The 21,716-nt window shown below is 33.9% G+C and overlaps 4 protein-coding genes across 7 annotated transcripts; 3 read left to right on the top strand and 1 right to left on the bottom strand.

The window, feature by feature from the left end:
- Positions 1-701: 701 nt before the first annotated feature.
- LOC142545472 (zinc finger CCCH domain-containing protein 14-like) lies at positions 702-3,286 on the bottom strand. Of its 2 annotated transcripts, XM_075652675.1 has the most exons (4): positions 2,957-3,286; positions 2,228-2,288; positions 1,446-1,732; positions 702-1,400 (listed from the first exon to the last, which is right to left on the bottom strand). In XM_075652675.1, the coding sequence occupies exons 1-4, from the start codon at positions 3,027-3,029 to the stop codon at positions 961-963; spliced, it is 861 nt and encodes a 286-aa protein (XP_075508790.1). In that variant the 5' UTR covers positions 3,030-3,286; the 3' UTR covers positions 702-960. The 2 variants fall into 2 exon arrangements, with proteins under 2 accessions (XP_075508790.1, XP_075508789.1); XM_075652674.1 differs by having other exon boundaries at positions 702-1,732.
- Positions 3,287-6,439: 3,153 nt separating this feature from the next.
- Positions 6,440-11,541, top strand: LOC142545473 (enoyl-[acyl-carrier-protein] reductase [NADH] 2, chloroplastic-like). The gene is made up of 13 exons (XM_075652676.1): positions 6,440-6,604; positions 7,628-7,891; positions 8,578-8,687; positions 8,781-8,836; positions 8,917-9,001; positions 9,078-9,125; positions 9,367-9,441; positions 9,517-9,628; positions 9,705-9,756; positions 9,838-9,889; positions 9,982-10,039; positions 10,622-10,720; positions 11,192-11,541. Exons 2-13 carry the CDS (start codon positions 7,630-7,632, stop codon positions 11,338-11,340), a joined length of 1,158 nt encoding a protein of 385 aa, XP_075508791.1. The 5' UTR covers positions 6,440-6,604; positions 7,628-7,629; the 3' UTR covers positions 11,341-11,541.
- Positions 11,542-12,569: 1,028 nt separating this feature from the next.
- On the top strand, positions 12,570-13,875 carry LOC142545474 (uncharacterized). Its single transcript, XM_075652677.1, has one exon. It carries the CDS (start codon positions 12,716-12,718, stop codon positions 13,739-13,741), a length of 1,026 nt encoding a protein of 341 aa, XP_075508792.1. The 5' UTR covers positions 12,570-12,715; the 3' UTR covers positions 13,742-13,875.
- A 2,035-nt stretch (positions 13,876-15,910) lies between these two features.
- LOC142545475 (uncharacterized) lies at positions 15,911-19,281 on the top strand. 3 transcript variants are annotated; one of them, XM_075652679.1, is made up of 3 exons: positions 15,911-16,406; positions 16,554-17,268; positions 18,035-19,281. In XM_075652679.1, the coding sequence occupies exons 1-3, from the start codon at positions 16,039-16,041 to the stop codon at positions 19,097-19,099; spliced, it is 2,148 nt and encodes a 715-aa protein (XP_075508794.1). In that variant the 5' UTR covers positions 15,911-16,038; the 3' UTR covers positions 19,100-19,281. The 3 variants fall into 3 exon arrangements, with proteins under 3 accessions (XP_075508794.1, XP_075508795.1, XP_075508796.1); XM_075652680.1 differs by having other exon boundaries at positions 18,038-19,281; XM_075652681.1 differs by having other exon boundaries at positions 16,180-16,387.
- Positions 19,282-21,716: the final 2,435 nt, after the last annotated feature.

The following is a 21,716-nucleotide window of genomic DNA, read 5'->3' on the forward strand; positions in this document are numbered from 1 at the left end:
ACCAAATGTTTGACATTAATTATATTATTTTACTTATAATTTTATTATTTAAAGTATTATGTTTTTTTAATCTATAAATATTGTTTCGGTATTTTGGTATACCGAATCTTTCATATATCCACAACAATACTGTATTGAAAATTTTGGTATCGTTATTATATCGTATCGACTTTTCCATATACCGAAAAATATGATAATTCCAATATATTGAAAATTTCGTTATTTTCCACGAGTGGAGGTAAGGATATGTTTCCAGCACGGATTTTATTTGAGTAAATGATAAGACTTCAATTCTGCACCGAAAGTAGAAAATCATACGCAACTTTTAATTCTCGTAGGTTTATTTTGTTGCTCGTTCCACATATAAAACGTGAAGGTTAAGTATCGAACATAATTTGTTTTCAAAGTTATTGACATAATTATAATATTCTACAATTAAATTAAGAGTAGATATCTTGTGAGACAATCTCACGAATTTTTATCTGTGAGACATATCAACTCTACCGGTATTCACAATAAAAATTAATACTCTTAACATAAAAAGTAATATTTTTTCATGGATGACACAAATAAGAAATTTGTCACACAAAATATGACCTGTGAAACCGTCTACTATTTTTTTGCCCGAGATTTAAACCCCGAACAAGAAGGTTTAACACGGGGTTGGGTTAAAAAGCCATCCCTACACCCGATAGCATAGAAAAGAACAAAGGTGTGATGGCATGAAAGTTGTAGCACTCTCTCCAAAACCAAAGTACGAGGAAATTATCATCTGGCACATCCAAAGAACAAAGCATTATGCGACCTGAAATTAAGTCTACACTAATACAAAATTTAACAAATTATCGGGATAACTACTTCAATAGCTATACCTCCAAAACCCCAAATCGCTAGATCCAATACGGAGAAAACTAGACGAAATAGCACAATAGATTAGATGAAAGAACACTAATCAATCAATCACAACACAGATCTGCGCAGTTCAGCTTCCCCATGAGCAAAGTGGCACCTATCACCAAAGGTGCAGGAACCTTTGGAATAATTGTCACAGAGCTTTGTCTTGAAGTTGCCACCCGCAGCAGCTGCGACTCCGGAGCCACGTCCAAAACCACCTCCAGGACCTCCATATGCTTTTCCAGGGACGTTGGCGGAACCAATGTTAACAATAAGTTCTCTTACCATTGTGCTTGCTTGATTAATTTGTTCAAACGTACCCTCAAGCTCAATGTTCCTAAGACTTGGATCAGTCTCATGCTCACGGATCGCTAACTTGGCTCCTGTTTGCCGGGATATCTGCTTGGAACTTACTCCACCTTTCCCGATAATAGCACCAACTAAGGATGCATCAACACTGATTTTGGCAGTGGCAGAGATACCAAAACTTGCTGCAGGTCCTGTCACTGGTGGCTCCAATCTGGTTCCGAAACGGCCAGGAATAGCTCCACCAGCACGAGGATCCTCCTGAAATGGTACATTGGGTTTCCCAAGCTCCCACTCTCCATGAGCAAAGTGACATTTATCCCCAAATTTGCAACCTTCGGCAGAGTTGAATTTGTTGCATATTTTCGTTTTGACAGCAGCTGGAGCAGAACCACTTTGAGTTGGAGGTGGCAGTGCCGTCGTTCTCTGGGCAGGAGCAGGTGCTAGGTTCATCATCTTGGCAACAGCATTATAGCCACCAGGAACATAGTGAAGAAAATGGCAGTTCTCGCCAAATGGGCAACCAGCAGTGCTGCAAAAAACGAAATAACTGAGCCACGACAATCAGAATAGTTGCGAAAAATCGCTAGATAACCAACACGAAAGAATCATGTCTTAAAAGCTCCCAACAATGTTTCTACAAAGCCAATTATTTTAATTTACCTTAAATACGAAAGAATCGTGTCTTAAAAGCTCCCAACATGTTTCTACAGAGCCAATTATTTTAATTTCCCTTAAATACCGCTGTAGCCTACTTTGGAATCGATTAACTGTTCAAGGTTCACCTTGCACGACCAGACAAGTAGCATCTCTTGGATATTAGTGCACGCCTAGAGTGTTCATTGCTTGGGGCTTATGAGCCTCGCACTTGAGGCACATCTTTAACAACAATATTTTAACATAACAGGTGTAACAGAAACACCTACTATGGTTGCTATTACAAATATTGTAATTATTATTAGCATTAGACGTTATTAAAGTGCATTAAAAATTTTGAATTTTACATTAGACGGGTGGAGATTTGAACCTGAAAAACTTCGTGCATGGCTTCGATTTGCTTCCTATACCACCTGGTAAGGAGTCCATTTCTGTTGCAAAACATTAATTACCTTATCTCAGTAATAATTTTCTTTGATACTTACCATTAATGCTGTAAATCTCTAATAGATCTTACTCATAAATAGTGTAAGATTTAAAAATGAAACTCAAATAAGGTTGACGAGAGAATCTTTAACTACCAAATACTAGGAATAATAACTTAATGCTCAACATAAATTCCGATACCGTTATAGTCTTGATAAATAGTTCGGATTCTTCAGAAAATTTACTCCTTAAAAAATTAAATAAAAACGAGAATTTTCTTTTTTCAAAAAAAATAATTGCACCCACTTCAGTTTCATACTCACGCTGAAAATTTCAGGGGGGCAACCATAAAGCTTTATGACTGCCAACGGAAAAAAGCTAATGCTGATCCGCATTTATTTCCCTAAAAAGGATTCACAGTTTTTTTTCCCAACTAATGCAGACTATTATCTCGGACAAGGTAAACCTAGATTCGTAAGAAAGAGAAAATCAAAGAAACCAATGAAGAATATAAACGAATGGAGCAGGTACAATACATCAGAAAATTGAGCTCTTCGGTTACGCAAATTACAACTAAGCAAAGCTTGCTGGTGCTCACTAAAACAAATGCGCGCGCGCACAATTCAAGAAGAAAATAAAACCTCAATTAAATCAAAACTCGCAAAAAATGAACCTGGCTTGAATTTCTTCAGACCGCCATTAGCATTGACACCGAATTCACCTCTGCCTCTCTTGCGCGCGTCCATAGCTCGGAAGCTCGCAGATCGAAGTTCGAATCCAAAGATAACAGATTCGAAGAAGAATATCGATCTGACACCCAAAAAAAGGAAGTAAATCAAACTGTCGGTAGAGAAAATTAAGAAACGAAAACAAAATGAGGGGTCAGCGATGCAGCCCTAGTTCCTAAACCCAAAATCGGCTCTAGGGTTATCATCGACAAGAGAGAGGCAGACAAAGGAAGATAGAATAGTAAATTAATGAAATATAAAACCAGCGAAGATAATGTTGAGGTGGTCGTGTATTTTATTATTATTATTATTAATTATTATATTATTATTATTTTTGAAGTACTTTTATTATTATTATTGAATTTTTTTAACGAAAAATAAATGAGAAAACGGGATTAAATCCAGTTAAGAGCTTGATTTGGACTGCATGGACTTGGGCCTAGCGGACAGTTGAAGTTTATGTAGTAGCCGGCCCGGCCTGGTCCAGGCCAGGCAAGCATTTCAATTCTTGGGATGGAACAGTGGCACGCGGCACGCCAAAGATTTAGGTTTTTTAATTTAAATAAATGTTGGTATATGATTTTAATATATTGTACATTAATTCTTTATATTTTTGTAAGCATTGATAAGATTGCTTTATTTATTAGATATGACAAAACATAAAAAACTATGTATCAAATAGGTGAATATCACCTTACAAGTGTTCACATAAATATCCAACATATCGAATATATTTATATATACACAAGGTGATTGTCACATCAACGATAAAACAACACTCATTCAATAAATATACAATATTAATATCTTCTTAGCAATCCACGCAAATATATATATTTGTTCATTTTTTATATATATATGTATATATGTATGTGTATGTATGTATGTATGTATATTCACTTTCTGTCCAAGGGCCAAAATAGATATCATTTTTTGACTTGAACAATTCAGTGGTTTTTTTATAATTAATTTAAAAATAAAAATTTATTTCAAAATTAATTTTAATTTTTTTTTTAGAAATACTTTAATCCGTAAAATTGATTGTGAGATAATTTTCTCAAAAATATATATGTTATAAATATTTGTGAATTGATAATATGTATTTTTGGATAAATGATGTTTTATAAAATTTGAGAAGAACATTTAAAAGTTATGAGCAAGTTATAAAAAAAATTAATTTCTTTTTATGACAGCCAAATTCCATGAAATCACATGAAATCTAATCCGTTTTGCAATAATTTCATCTAGTTAAATCAAATTTCATCTAATTCCACCACATGTTAATTCCATTTTGAAATTCTATATTTCATACAATAAAATTTTATTTTCAATTCCAAATACAATCAAAACCCCTTGAATTCCATGGTTCCAAACATACGGCTAGTATTAGTATTCTACGTATGAGATATACAAAATGTTATTTCGTGCAAACAACGATTAAAGATAATGTTCATATCATTTGAGAAAACGTTTAAATGAGAACTATAATATTTCATTGTTAGGTTGATTTATTTATCTTGTTTGAATTAAACTCTTATTGGAAAAAAAATATATTTACAGAAATACTATAATCCGTGCTTATATCAGTTAAATTAATGATAAGATTACATATTTTTTTGATTTTTTTATACGCAAATATTCTGTATATATTCGAAAATGCATTTTTTACTTGATAAAAAATATAAATATTTATATAAATATTGCTAATAAACAAATCATTTTTAAAAATAGCAATACAATATTTTTTTTAATATAAAATAAATTAGTTTTAATTGTTAAGACAAATTCTACATTTAATTTAATTTTTTTATCAAACACCAAAATAGAATTCCAAATCCAAATCCGAATCCAAATTAAATTTTTATTTGTTCAAACTTATTGTAAAAGAAATGGAGTTGGCATTTCAGCAAGTTTAGGAAGTGTACAATCACCAAAAAAGTAGTGACAAAAACTTGTGTGAGACGGTCTCACGGGTTGTATTTTGGGGAGACATATATCTTATTCGGGTCATCCATGAAAAAATATTATTTTTTATGCTAAGAGTATTACTTTTTATTGTGAATATCAGTAGGGTTGACCCGTCTCACAGATAAAGATTCGTGAAACCGTCTCATAAGAGATATACTCAAAAGTATTTTTGGAATTGTCTTAAAAAAAATCAGGCATGTTTGTTTCTTAAACCAGATTTTGCATTGGTTTCTACTTAATTTAATCGAAATTAAAAATCTAATGGAGATGATGATTCTGTTTTTTAAAAATTATTATAGTAACAAGTTAGAATTTAAGTTAATTATTTATTAAATATTATTTGTTTCTAAAATTTAATTTTTCAATCTTTGTTTTCAAACACTTCTAACTTGTATTTTATTACAATGTTTCACTATCTATAATTTTAATAACTTTTGCAAAGGTCCCCTTAACCCTCTTTCACCCACGTGTCTAATAGATGTCAATACAAAGGAATGAATAATATTAAGAGTAGGTTTTTTGTGAGACGGTCTCACGAATCTTTATCTGTAAGACGAGTCAACTATACCGATGTTCACACTAAAAAGTAATACTCTTAGCATAAAAAGTAATAATTTTTCATGGATGACCCAAATAAGAGATTCGTCTCACAAAATATGATCCGTGAGACCGTCTCACACACGTTTTTGTCAATCACTAAATGCGTAATTAATATCATTACATTTTGTTGCAGGCCTTTGTGGACTTGGGAAAAGTGAAAACATAAATTGTTTAGGCACTGATAATAAATGAATGTGTGAAAGTATTAATTACCTTTATGTTGAGTTTGGACAGAAGAATTTCAGGATGAATGTTTTTAATGTATTTTTTTATTTTAAAAATAATATCGTAAATTTTAAATCCGATTTTTCATGTTTATACATTATTTATGTTAATTATGATAAATTTAAAGTTCGCCAAATAATGAAATTGCTTGAAATTCATCATATTTTATATAACTAATGTACATATAAGTAGTGTATGGATTTAGAATTTGATCTATTTTTTCATTGTTAATCATAAAATACAGTCAAAATTCATGAATTTGAAATTATTTAGTCCAAACACAGCCATAAATATTTGGATTAAAAAAAAATACATTTAAATCTCAAACTTTATTTTTAAAATTTGGTCGTTATATTTAAATTATATATTATTCTTATAAAGATTTTAGTTTTGATAATAACAAAAAAAAAACTATTAATTTAGTAAATTTTTTCCTAGTGTTTACCCGATACCTTTTCACCATTTTGCCCAAAATCTAAATTTTGTTTGTCACAAATTTTATGTTTTTTTACAATAAATATATGTTAATAAAAAAGGATTAAAATTAAATTTGTAAAAAATATTAATATATTTTTCAATGCATATTGTGACAAAAACGAGCTCTCAATAACTAATTCCAGAGCGGCGCTTCCAAACAGTTCAAACTTCAAACCAACCAACCAACCAACCAAACAAACAAACAGACGTTAGCATTGTTTTCATCGAAACCATATTTACAAATTCATTCGACATTTGAATCTGCCACAAACCAAAGTAGCCCAGAATCAAATTGGATTTTCTCCAAAAGAATTACAAAAAAGGTGAGCATCCCGCTACCTGATTTAAACAATCGTGATTCTGCATTTCAAAAAGGAGGAGCTTTTTCAATGCTTATTTCGGGTTCAATTTATGAGGATTTGTTTGTTTTCATGTCGAGATCTTTAGTGAGTTTAGCTTTTCGTGGTGTCATTGTGTCAAATCTTGCCTTTTTTGGGTACTTCTGGTGATACATTTCTCTTTAATCGAATACAGAATCAGATTTGACGGTGCATTTATATTATATTCTTGGAGTTCACATGATAGAAAAAGGGTAATTTTATAATGCTCCAAAGAAATTCTTAAAACCTGGAAAACTGGTGTGGACTATGGAGCCTTATGCATCCGCATTTTGATATAGGCTCTCTTTCTCAGATTATTTTTATTCTATGCACCAATGTTTGTTTTTCCCCCATGAAAGTTTTACGAGCTTTGCATCTTTCCACCTAATTTAAGCTAATGATTTACCAACGATTATGGTTTTTTTTCTTATGATGCAGTTGTGTGAACTTGGAAATTTTTTCTGTAATCCACCAATAAACTGGCAGTGAAACTTTTGTCTTGATTTCAATGCTAAATAAGCGATCTGTGCATGCTCTATATAAAAATTTATACGGCAACTTGTTGAAAATAACTGTGTAGAGTATGTTGTTATAGTTTAATCATATTCACGAAAAAAAAGAAGGAAAAATTGACATTCATACACTGTTTATGAAAAGAAGAACATCGTGAAATGAACATAACTCTTTCTTGTTTGAGTTTGTTATACCCCCAAAAAAGAGAGAAAATAAAAGAATTTATAAATTTCTCTCTCGTCTCATCTAGAGGCAGAATTTGAGCGCTCACAGCGTACTTTACTATTAGTCTTCATGATGTCAGTTTCTTGGCTTCATGGCTTAAGGGAATTTTATCATGATTGCTATTTTGTTTATTTGTCCGAGCTCTCTTTTCCCGTTTTAACTTGCTAAATCTAATCACATTTTATCCACTTCTTCTATTTTTTTTTAAAATTGCATGTATCTTAAAAGCCATGGCTGCGAATGCAACTCCCAGAACCCAAATTGTGGCCCAAAGGCCTGCTGTTTCTGCATATCATAGAATTTCAAGACCAAATTTTGCGCACATCGGGAGTAAAACTAAAGGAGTGACTTGGGAAAAGCTTCGGTCTGCAACACAGCCATTTTCCAAAATCTTTGAAGGCAATCAGTTGAAATATAAAAGGCATGTCATAAAGGCTATGTCGGGAGCAAGCGATAAGCAGCCTTTGCCTGGACTGCCCATTGATCTCAGAGGTTGGCCCTTCATGTGCTTTTTATTGTCATTTTCTGTTTCTCTGTGTCAACAGACAAGCTTTTTCCAAGATTGGATAAATGATAGGCTTATAACTGTCGCCAACAACTTCCTATTGGATCGAGCTTCGGAATAGTAGTTTTTGACATATTATCTGAGAAAAAGTTCAGTATACATGGACTCTAAATTTTTTTAGTCAGTCTTGGTACTCATATTTGGGCTTCTGTTACCTTATGTTTGGCCAATACTCGTTACCTTAAATATATAGATCAGAGCTTTTGTTGAACGCTCTCCAGCCAATACTTGGAATAGAAAATTATTGTTCCCCCACTTACTATCAATCTGAGCTTTCAGGAATTAGTGGTTGTTAATCATTAATTGCTAGCTTCCATTGTGCATAACCATTTTAAACATTTGTTTACCTAATTCAAGATTTCATCCAATATTTTACCATATTAATTTAGAAAGAAAATACTGCTTTGTTTCAAGAAACATGGAGAATCTCTTAAACTCCGCCTCAAATGCCAACTTTATTGTTTTAATCATCATGTTTAAGAAAATGGTTTAGGAAATTCCTGCTCTTATTTCTTATTTACATTGGTCATATCTGCATTGTCGTTGAATTTGTTGCAAAAGATAATCATGGTTATTGAGCTCAGCTCACCAAAATATTTATCATCGTTTGCAGGGAAGAGGGCATTTATTGCTGGTGTGGCTGACGATAATGGGTATGGTTGGGCAGTAGCAAAATCTCTTGCTGCTGCAGGAGCTGATATTCTCGTTGGTACATGGGTGCCTGTACGTTATAAACTCTTATGTTGTCCCACCATCTCCGTATAATGTAAATTCTCTGCACATTTGTTCTTTTCTTCATGAAAGTCTTTATCTTAGGCACTAAATATCTTCGAGACCAGTTTACGACGTGGAAAGTTCGATGAATCACGCGTGTAAGAATCGATTTTTTTAAGTTGTGATCTTTTTACCATACTTGGTATCTGGATCACTGATCAGGAACTTGATGCCTTAGTTTGCCAGATGGTTCTTTGATGGAAATCACAAAAATCTATCCATTGGATGCAATTTATGATTGTTCAGAGGATGTTCCAGAAGATGTGAGTTGTCTACTGGTATTTCACAAATGAGATGTTTTTCTCGGTACAGCCTCTATTAATTTGTACTATGGTGCAGGTCAAAACAAATAAACGTTATTCAGGATGCGACAATTGGACTGTGAAGGTTCTTAAGTTATTTTTGTGTTTCTTATACATTCTAATTTTCTGTGATGGCCCTTGAAACTTTGGATCCCGTTCTTCCATCTTTTAATGGCAAATGCTTCCTTTCTTAAATACCAAGGACCTGTTTTTTAGTTCAGTTCCAGCCATAGCATCTAAACTCATTAGGTTTACATTTGAATCTGAGTGTACAGATTGCTGCATTTTTAAATTCACCTTCCTGAGAGCATCTCTGTATCTTTTAGGAAGTTGCTGAATCAGTGAAAAAGGATTTTGGCACCATCGATATCCTTGTGCATTCACTTGCCAATGGTTCAGAGGTATATTTTAGAACTCAGTTATTTCGTTGCATTTTCATGTTTATTTAAATACACTTGTTTGGGCATTTCATCCAGGTTAGTAAGCCTCTTTTGGAGACATCTAGAAAAGGTTATCTAGGGGCTGTCTCAGCATCAAGCTATTCTTTCATTTCCTTACTCAAACATTTTGTTCCCATCATGAATCCAGGTACGGTTCGAAACAATCTTAATTTTTTCTGGTATCAACACAATTTGGTTTCCTATATTTTTCTCTTCTTTGATAGGTGGTGCTACAATCTCTCTAACATACATTGCATCTGAAAGGATAATACCGGGGTGTGTGCTCATTTAGTTCATCAAATAGGTTTTTATTCTATTGTATTCTGTTTCACGTTTAAGTTATCACTTTGTTTTCAGATATGGAGGTGGCATGAGTTCCGCAAAGGCTGCACTGGAGAGTGACACCAGAGTGAGTCTTTCTTTGTTTCGAGGTTTATAGTAATTGTGCATATTCTTGAGTTACAATCAATGCTTACAAAAGGTATCATATACTGTATAAAGGTGCTGGCTTTTGAAGCGGGAAGGAAACACGGCATCAGAGTCAACACAATATCTGCAGGTATGTTAAAAAATTATACTCGTGTTTGGATGAATTATAACTCCAAAAAATATGGCTATGTTTTGTTTATGTTGTTTTTTGGAAAACATTTTCTGGCATATTCATGGGAATTATATTAGTTAATGACGTGCATCGGAGATTAAGTAATGTTTTTAATAGTGTCTGATGTTTTTAAAAGTTTAAAATATAGTCTTGAGTAAAATAATAATAGTGTAGTTTGCAGGTAGTGGTAGAAAATTATATTCGAAGTACTGATTATATTGGAAATATACTAGAAGGGAAAATATGTTTTGTCAGAAGAAAAGAGGATAACGTTTGATTTCATTTTCCAGAAACTAAAGAGGGGCCAGAAAACGAATCCATACGTTACCCAGATATTATGTGCCTTTGCCAGCAATATTCTAAAGTGTGGCTGGTTCTTATTCTACTGCAATGTTTGGTCTATGAATGTAAACTCGAGCCGCCCTCATGTTAGCATTAGTATGGCATGCAAGTTGCAACAGTAGTAATTCACTATCATGTAAGAATAACAAGAAAGTCAAAATGTTTACATTGTTATGCTTATGGACTTGAGTATAACAGGCCCATTAAGAAGTCGTGCTGCAAAAGCTATCGGTTTCATTGACATGATGATCGACTATTCATTGGAGAATGCCCCTTCGCAGAAGGAATTAACTGCAGGTGAGTCGTCTTTACCTCCTATTTGAGTTGCATTTTGGTGCTCAGGTAGCATTTAAATGCTTTAGGAAAGGCTGCAAATGGTAAATGTGATTAACAAAATATTTCGACCATGGCTTATCACTTGTCCTAAACTTGGAAACACAAATCAGTAGTAATTTGTAAGGGAGAAGATGCCCTTATATAAAGCATCATTCGGTCACATTGGTGTGTTTTCTGGCAATGTGCCTTGAATGCATGTCATATGATAAAATATTGCATCCTGCAAAAATAAAATCGTAAAGCTGAACATAATGCAATAATGGAACAGAGGAAAAAAATGAATATGAGATAATTAAATCGGCTAGATGTAAAATATTCCAGAAAATGAGTCCAAACATAGGCACGATCTTTTATCATCGTTGGAAGGTATCATTTTCATCTTCAGGACTGGATGATTGATTCACATGTTAACCTGTTATGTAAATTGAACAGAGGAGATTGGGAATGTTGCTGCTTTTCTTGCATCCCCAATGGCTTCGGCTATCACTGGTTCTGTTATTTACGCGGATAATGGTCTCAACGCCATGGGGGTTGGGATCGACAGCCCGGTTTTTAAAGATCTTGATATCCCGAGAGCCTAAACAAAGTTAGAGATCCATCCTCCCATTCAGAAGATTCGATTCTGATTTATGAAAATAAATGTTGGGACTCTTGAGGACAGGTGAAATCGCGACTTGTATTCTCTCCTTTTCGAGTATTCGGACTGAATATCGTGGTTGTATGTTGTATACCACCATTTTTCCAGACATCATAAGCATTTCAGAAAGAACATTTTATTTTTAGTGCATGCACTTTTCATCATTGCTTTGGAGACCCGAAGGGTTTAATTTCGTAAGCTCGAGGTTTTTAACTGGTTCTTCTAAAAAGTAAAGTACTTTTTGACACAATATGAGTTAAAAAATAAAAAATTCATCAGTGGAAAAATAATATTTTTATTTTTTGAAAAAGAAGATAAAATAGAAATCCTTCATTGCTATAAGTTTTTTTTTTTTTTTTTTGGAAAAAAAGAAAGTTGCATCCTCTTTTTTAATTGGGAAAACTTGCGTATCCAAAAGCACTCTATTTTGACCCAAAAAAAAAAAAAACAAACAAACAAACAAACTTGTGCACCCGGGAACATTATTAACTGGGGCAAATTATTTGATCGAATTTGAGACGAGTATTTAAAGATTTTTGTGTTTGAGCTCAAGTTTATTTATATTTATTTTGGAGTTTGAATTTAATTCGAACTCAAGAATGTATATTTAGTTAGTTTTTAGTAAAATAATTTAAAATCGTGTTGCGCATGAGCATAAAACTATAAAATAAAAAGATTGTTGAAACAATAATGCTGTTTTGTTTAATTTCTATTCTGAAAAGGGGAAAACTTATTACGCATTTGTGTAGGAAAAAAATTATATCGTGCTTGAAAATATGTATCTGAAATTTCACTATTTTTCCCAATAAGAATAAATGTGCCAAATACGTTTGAACTTTCCGATTAAATTCCCTTCGTAGCTTTTTTTTTTATGAGAGATAAAATTTATAAATTCTGAAAAACAACTATAACTTGTTTTAAAACTTATAATTACACCATTATTTATATAAATATATATATTTTTTAATATGATTGTTCGTGCTATTGCAATATATATATATATATATCCAAACTGAAGAAAAAGTCAATACAACTGTACAAGTAAAATTAGTTTGAAACCCACATAATTCCAGTTTGGAGCCAATCGATGTATTACAATTTTAAAAATGGAAATTGATAGAATCCCGGTATTTTTCAAAAATTAGGAACCAGAATTTTCTATTTTATTTTTGAATTTCGAAATAACCTAAAACAGAGAATCTCTCGTAAAATATTGAGACCTATATCAGTTCCGCCACCACCAACAGAATTCCCACCTCTCTTTTCTTGGTCATCACTCGCAACCCACAGAGGAAATTTTTCAGTAGTGATCACTCAATATGAAGGCTTCGATCAAGTTTCGCGATGACCGGAAGCCTTTGTTGAGAGCTAAAGTCCCGATAAACATCATGAGTTTCCCCTTTCAATCCGGAGTTGTGGCCGGAGAATCCAAGGAATTATGCCTCAATCTCGCCACTTTCTTTGATTCTGGCCCTTCACTCAAATTCTCGTATCGTCCGAACGATTCTCAGAACCCCTTCACCTTCGTTTTCAAGACTGGGATTGGGCATTTCGGATCCCCGAACAGAAGCCCTCTGAACATGAGCGCCGAATTCAACTTGATTGGCAGCCGAAACCCTAGATTTTTCATCAATTTCCAGCCCGATTTCGGCGATTTCTCGCTCAAGAAATCGCACTCCTCCGAGATTGTCAAGGGTCTGGGTGGCGAGAAGTTCGACGGTGGCGTGGGGAGTGGGGACGGTTTTGTGAGTAACGGGTATTTGAAGGGGACCGGTTTCTTCTCGTCGTCTGTTGAGTCCAAGGCGGCGGCGGGGGTGGTGTGTGGTTTGTTGAAAGGTGCTGAGATGAGCGCTAGAACGACGTTACCGATTCCAGATTTCGCCCTGTTGAACTTCCGATGGGGTTTAAGGTTTGCCCGGCATGAGACCGCAGCTGCGGACACGGACGCGGTGATGGTGAGTAAGCGGGGTGATCGAGCTGTAGGAATCGGGCTGCCGCTCTTGGTGATGAACAAAATAGGAATCGAGCACATGACAAAATCAAAGCCGATAGTAGAGAAAACAGAGCCTGGACCCAAGTATGCTGAATTAGCAGACGCCTGTTTGGAGATGAAGAAGCACATGGAGCTAATTCAAGCTGAGAATGGCCTTCTGAGCAAGGCCTTGCGCGATCTGAGGTCAGACATCGCTGCCGGAAAGATGGATTTTTTACCATATGACCGGAATAATTACTCTGCTGGTGCCGATCGGAGGAGCAAAGGCGGCAAGCAATTACCTCAAATGAAGGGTTTTGATGCCAAATCGCCGGCCGGAGAAGGCAAGGATGAGTTGAAGGCATTGAAGTGAAGCTCAATGTTTATGGTTCATTTGGTTGCTTTTTGCTCATTTGCATATTATATTTTTTTTGAACTTGTGATTTGCATAATTATGAAGGTTGAATTGTTTATCATTGTGGTATTTACCTAGATTATCCTTTTGAATTTCATCACAATTAATTATCAAATAAATTTATCCAACAAATCAAATAAATTTGTTATTATATATTTGAAACTCATTAATCAAAGGTAAAAATTTGTGTAAGACGGTCTCACTGGATCGTATTTTATGAGACGAATATCTTATGAGTTATCTATGAAAAAATATTATTTTTTATGCTAAGAGTATTATTTTTTACTGTGAATATCGGTAGGGTTGATCCATTAAGATAAAATTTGTGAGAACGTCTTACAAGAGACTTATTTTTAATCAAAATACAACCTCAAAATACTATTGAATCAATCATTTCTTTCAAAAAGTATCGGTTAAATAAAAATTTTCACACAAATACGGTCTAAGAATCTTTTACCCACATTCAACGTTGTTCTTTTTGTTGAATAGAAAGAGTTCATCTAAGCACGTTAAACAAATGGTAAGAAAAGTAAAAGTACCAATAATTACCAAAGATTTTTGGAAATAAAGAATTCAAATATTAAAAAATTTCTTCCTCTACTTGTGCATATAATCAGATATGCTATACGTTAAATATGTTAAAGAATATGAAGAATGGAAAGGAATATAAAAGGATATTATTTAGGATTTTGTAGAAGAATTGATAGTGAATTGAATTGAAATATGGTTCCAAGTACCAAAGAGACGGTATTACAATAAGCAAATGGGCAATCGCCACTGTTGGAAAGAGTACATTCATATTATTTAGGCCAGCAAGCCAGGACCATGGCTCATGCCCTCAATACCTACTTGACCATACAATCTTAAGATATTGTTTTTACAATATTTTATCTATTTAATTTAAGTTAAACATGAAAAAAGGGTCAATTTCCACTATTTATATGAAGAACATATATATATTTTTGAATGTTACAATTGAGTAACGAATATGAGACTTCTTAAACTTAAAATATTTTACGTCAAATGAACTATATATCATCGACCTACTACGAACATTTTTTAAAAAAACCAAATAAATTTTTTTAAAAAATATTGAAAAACCAAATAAAAATAAGAATAAGATGGGAAATCTCAGCAGATCCCTTAACCAATTATACCTTACCAAACAAGTCTTCGTAGTCTGCTTGACCAGCATCCGTCGTCCCATTGCCATTAATATCATGGGGAGAATATTCCATAAATCGCCTCCAATTTTCCCTAACACACACTTGCTTATGAATGGGCTGATTTTAAATTTATAGATTTTAAATATAATTTTGTTATTTAGAGAAATAAAATTATATATTTTAATTTATATTTTATATTTATAATATTTTATGTTACTAAAATAAATTTCAAGTTCATCAAATAATAATATCACATGAAATCTATATATTTTAAATAAATAATTGGTAAATTTAATATATCATTTTATTATAAATAATAAAATTAATTAAAATTCATGATTTATCCCAAATGCATGAGTTTTTCCCCCTCATATTTTATAGTGAATCCAACATCGATGCTGATTATTTATTTTAATCGCATTCTTTTGCATATCTACGTATGCAAAAACGTGTGTGAGACGGCCTTACATGTCGTATTCTGTGAGACATATATTTTATTTGGGTCATCAATGAAAAAATATTACTTTTTATTGTGAATATTGCTATGGTTGACCCGTCTCATTGATAAAGATTCGTGAGATCGTCTCACAAAAACGTATTCATTTACGTATACATCTTTAAAAAAATTCACAACTTTAATTATGTAACGAATATTTTATTTATTTGTATCTAATTTAAACAGTAACACATGATAGTAATAAAGAAAAAAAATACAACTAACCCGTGCGTTTGAAAATCATTTCAATAGTTTTTTTGTGTACAATACTATCTAATATAAACATATGATTGTATTAAAATATAATTTTCATGATTAAAAAACCTAACCAAACTGCAGCTAAATAAAAGGAAATGAATCTTAGCTTTCATATTTCTTAATTTATTATTTAAAATCAATCAAAGTGATTAAGCCAAGTCGAGCCGAGCCGATAAGCCATTAAGTCAGACAACACAACATATAAAGTGCCAAACACAACCCTAGACCAGACCTCTAATAACACACCACTTAACCATGAATTGACGAGATGCAAATTTCCCAAACAAAATTCAAACTGTACGCACCGTACCGTAAATCTACCTTAAAACACTCGCATGGCTCTACCGGATAACAAACAGGATCCCGACGGCGACAATTCCTTCCGATGGGGGACCTGGGAAGAGCTTTTACTAGCCTTCGCCGTCAACCGCCACGGCACTGGCGCGTGGTCCTCAATCGCATCCGAGCTCCAGAAACGGAGCTCCGACCCTAATCTCACGCTAACGGAACAAAACTGTAGGCAGAAATATCTCGACCTGAAGCGTCGTTACGTCGCTCAGAATGATGACGAATCTGTTACCGGCGACAAATCGAACGACGAAGAAGAAAGCGCGGCCTCCGCAACCACGTTGCTGGAGGAGCTCAGAAAACTACGGGTTGCCGAGCTTCGGCGGGAAGTCCAACGTTACGATCTCAACATCGAGTACTCTTTTACGATTGAATATATGCGTATTACGTTCCATGCCATTCCCATATTAGAGATCTGCACGTCCAAAGTTCTTGAAATGACGAGTGGGGTTTTTTTTTAAAAAAATTAGTATTCAATAATTTTTTGGCGTTTGTTATTCAGGTCGTTGGAGTCGAAGATGAAGAGTATGGAAGAGGAAAGAGATAGAGGCTCCAGGAGAGAGAGAGCCGGGCCGGATCTAGAGAGGAAGAGTGAAGAGAATAGAAGCGAAGAGGACGTCAAACCGGATGAAGAGCCTTCGCCGGAGCCGGTTTCCGGCGGCGATATGCTCGCCGCCGAAGAAATAGAGAAGGATCACATGTCGGTGAACGAATCTAATTCCACAGATCTCGAGGCGGAGAAGACAAGAACCGGTGAGAAAGAATTAGAACCGGTCGAAGCAGAAGCGGCAGAGGCTGAGCGTAATAGAACCGGGGAGTCAAGCGAAGAACCGGCAGATATGACCTCTGAACCGAATCTGAAACCGGATCGCGAAGACTCCTGCAACGGCAGTTCGAACAGCATAGAGAAAGAATCAGGTAAGGCGGCGATCGCCGAACGAGCGAGCGAGTCGGGAGAATCGGAGGCGGAGTCGAAGGGAGGAGACGAGGCAATGAAGGAGAGTTCCGATGTGCAGAGCTCAGCGAGTAGATCGAAGAAGGAGGAGGGTATCGATAAGGCGCGGCGAGGTAACACCAGTGGCGATGAGCGTGACCACGAGGATCAATCTCGTTCCGTTAAAAATCTGTCTGGTCAATCGCAGCCGTTGATTGACTTTCTGCAAGTTATACGGTCCCACAAACTCGGCTCCGTATTCGAGCGGCGACTGAGAAGCCAGGTGAATATTTAATTTATGATTCATTTGGCTATTATTGTTTTTTATAAGTCTGAAGCATTGTTAAATGTGGAAAATATGATTAGGGATTTAAATTTCGTTTCATACTTTCATTAGGTTAAAATTTAATTTTTAAAATAATTTTGCAATTATTTATTGAAAAAAGAACTCGGATTCACGCTAGCCCTACCTCTTATTATTTTTCTCTTTTTGGGCTGGCAACCACTTATTTCTTCTCATGTTAATTTCTTGGAACGTGTGTGATTTTCTTCTCCGGTGCTTATTGCACTGAATGCGCAACCCTACTGGGGAAAAGAAAGTAAAATACATTTCTGAGTCAAAATTGGTGCATTGAATTGGATTAGGAAAACATAAAGTTATAACGTTTTTATTTAGTCGTCTCTTTTTTTAGGAAAAACAATTGAAGAGTATTCTTTATTTGAAATTCAAAGCTCAGAAATCTAATCATTTAACTGTAATATACCAAGTTGCTACTTCTGCCACAAATTCATTTGAAATGTACAAATATTAAATTATTTTACCTCGAGAATAATGTGGTATCCATTCACGGTCTTAAAAGTTATCTGATCAATTCTTAGAAAGACTAGCAGTACTAGATCTTGAGTTGGATGATTAGATTCTTCTTTCAATGCATCATACTTCTTCGATATTCTCCCTTGCTGGAAATCGCCTTCTATTTAGCCTATTGTTTGCAGAACTACTGATGTATTCACATCTTTGTCTTGGTGACATATTGCTTCCCCTTTAGCAGGAAACATCCAAGTATCAAAAGTTGATTCTCCAACATGTTGATGTCGAAACAATAGAACAAAGGTTGAAAGAAGGTTGGTATTTGGTGTCCAGAAGCAAATTCTTTCGTGATCTTTTGTTGCTTGTCAACAATGCACTCGTCTTCTTCAGCAAAAACTCCTCAGAGGCCCAGGCTGCAATTGAGTTCCGAAAACTCATAGCGAAAGAGATGTCGCAGAAATTTACCAAATCAGAGTCTTCATCGAGGAAACAAATTTCTCTACAATCCCTATCTTTAACCAAGAAAGAAGACCGCGAGGCCTCTCACTCTTTGCTGTTAAAGCCTAGAATACCAGGCTCGTTGATAGTTTGTCGTAAACGTAGTTCCATTGCGGCGAAGGCAGCAGGATCATCTTCAGGGGCTGATAGTAAGAAGAAAGAGCAAACTGCATCGCTAGCTGAGGAGAAGGATACAAAGCTTCAGTCCTCACAACCATCTGAAAATGCTGAAGAGCCCAAAATCACGAAGAAGAGAACAAGGGATAGATTTCCTTCAGTTGCAGCCAATTCGAAGAAAAATGGCAAGAATCAATCCAACAACAGTGGAAATAAAAATCCAGTGGCAGAATCAGGGAAAAACCAGGGAAAAGGAGGGTCATCTTCTCTTCATTCAGAGCCGAAAGGTGAAACTAAAAAGAAGAACCAACCCATAGTAGACTCAAAGAAACGTGGTGCAGCTAACTTCTTAAATCGAATGAAGCAAAGTTCATCATCTAACAATGGTGCGCTGCTTGATGCACTAAAGAATACGCCGCTAACTAGTGAAAGTACTAGCAGTAAAGGAGGATCTGAACAGAAGAAAAACGACAGTGGCAGACGTGGTGACAAGAAAGATCATCAAGTTGCTACCAAGCGAAGCTCAGAAACGAGGCAAGCGAAAGAAAAGGGTAGCCCGACAAAGAGGAATGTTGGGAGGCCTCCAAAAACAGGCACTGCTTCCCGGCCTAATTTAGGTAAACGGGGTAGGGAAAGAGATGAAACCCCAGTTTCTAAACAGCCAAAGAAAAGATCAAAGAAGTTATAGTACTTACGAAAGAAAAGGGATAGAAAATCTGTGCTTAGTATATGGATTCACGTTTCTTTGTTATAGATTTGCTTTTATTCGTAGCAAGTTATTCTTCTTTTTTCATGGTAACATTTGTGGAATATGAATATAGATTCAATGCTAGTGTAGGAATTAAGATGACGTATCTATGTATTTAAATATATTTTTGTTGTTTAAAAAAGTAAAATCATAAACTCAAGTTCATAACTTATATGTTTATACAATATTTCATGTTATTTAAAATGGATTTCAAGTTAACCGAAACATCATTTGAAACTCATTAGAATTTGTATTATTATTACGTAAATAAGTAGAGTGTCTATTATTTCATTTTAAATGATAAAATTACAATTGAATTAAATGGATTTCAAATTCATCTTTGCACATGTGAGTGGCAAGAGGAGATACTAGTATGTAATTACATATAAAGCGTGAGATCTTTGGAGGTCGTTTTTGTTACAACAATTTAATCTGGAATAATACCTCAATCAACTTATAAAAATAATATTTAATAAAATTCTATCTTATCTTCTACTATAATATCTCATCCACTTTTCAAATTAATAAATTCACATTAATTAGAAAATTTACAAATGTATTTCATATAATTGTCCGTTATTTTTTTTAAAAAAAAAAATCGCACCGATAATAATTACAAGGTAATCGCAATTATTTTCAATATAATTATGCATATTTTTTACAAATAAAAATTAACTAAATAATAATAATAATAATAATTACACATGAAAAACAAACAGCATTTTGTGTGCATACTTGTATTTAGAAGTGTAAATAAATCGAGTATGTTCACAAACTTTTCAATTCAATTAAAAAAAAATTTGATTTGTGTTCGAGCTAATATGTTCAATTTTTTTCGAGTCGGAATCGAACTCAAACATTAACTCGAACTGAATTTAACCAAAATTTGTAAAATTTTCTAGTTTTGAATTGAGTTCGAATATAACTAATTCAAACCAAGCACGTGTTTTAAATTTTTTGTTGTATTAAACTCGAATCGATTCGTTTATGCTTCTAGTTGCAATAATTTTTTAAATATTTTTATAATAGAATTTCATAATTATACTGGTAAAATTTTTTAGAGTAATGGTAAATATTTTATGAACGTTGGGTTACGGGTTATATAAAATAAATATCACATTCATTTGGTCAAATTTAAGAGCGGAAATCTAAATAATGCCTCCTTTTGTTTACGTCATTACATAATTTTGATCAATTTCCCACAAACTGGAAAATCATAACTACAATTAAAAATTGAGACTGTCCACATGCTACCAGCAACCAAATGCGATTAATTAAATTTGCCTCCTTTGAGATTTTTCATAATAACAAAATATTCAACTGTATTTAAATAACATATATCAATATAAATATGATAATTTTTAACATTTCATGCACCCCTCTTTTTAGTATATTTCTCACATTTAACCCACTAAAAATTTAAGATAAACACAAGCTTAGGAACGTAAAATGTAAGATAAACACAAATTCGATATTTGTGCTTCTAAATTTAGAAGTTATAGGATTTAGAGTAGGTCTCTTATGAGACGGTCTCACGAATCTTTATATGTGAGACGGGTCAAACCTACCGATATTCACAATAAAAAGTAACACTTTAACATAAAAGTAATACTTTTTCATTGATGACCCAAATAAGATATCCGTATCACAAAATATGACCCGTGAGACCGTCTCACACAAATTTTTGCCTAAAATTTATTTGTTACTTTTCACAAAACACAAGAGGCTACATTTTACATTTATATATAGTTGGCTTTTTTGTAACTAACCATGAATAATCTCGGGGAGGTAGATGTAATTATCCCACAAAAAAATAAAGAAGCAAACTTTGAAGGAATACCTAATATACAGGAAGCGGAAATGTAAACGTATACAAGTCCAGTTAACCATTAATTCTATTAATACAGGAATACTTTAGCATGGTACCGCCCCAATTTTAGGCTAGTCGAAATTTCTAGGCGTCACCATATTAATCGACCGCCGGGCGCCGCCTAGCGCGAAAGCAGCCTAGGCGATTTTATAATTAAAAATCTGGAAGGTTGAACGATTTTACAATTAATTGAAGTACTTTTGACTTTTGAGGGAAGTAATTACTTAATTGATTATTCTATACTTATTATTATATATTTTTATAATGTATTCAATATTAATATTTTTTTAATGTAATTCATACTAAGAAAAAAATAGACTAGATACGAAGGTTAAACAATTTAGTTTATGTTCAATTCAATGCCAAGATCATCAATAAGAAGAGAAGACAAGGAGAAAAAGGAGTAGATGTTCTACTTGCTAGTAAAGCAACTATGGCACAAGGATGGATTGTTGATAGTGGAGATGAAGATGTTGAGACAAATGTTGAAGATGTAAGGAAATTTACGAAGAAGAATTTGTATCGGATGAAGAGGAGGAAGGAAGTCATGGATTTTGAGTTTGAATCCGTTACAGAAGAAGTATTGGAAAAATATGGAGATGAACTAGAAGAGTTAGATGTTTAGATTTAATATCAATATATTATGTTGGAAAAAATGTTTAACAAATTTAATTTTCATTGTACAAC

The sequence above is a fragment of the Primulina tabacum genome, chromosome 5, assembly GCF_025594145.1.
Source record: "Primulina tabacum isolate GXHZ01 chromosome 5, ASM2559414v2, whole genome shotgun sequence".
NCBI lineage: Eukaryota > Viridiplantae > Streptophyta > Magnoliopsida > Lamiales > Gesneriaceae > Primulina > Primulina tabacum.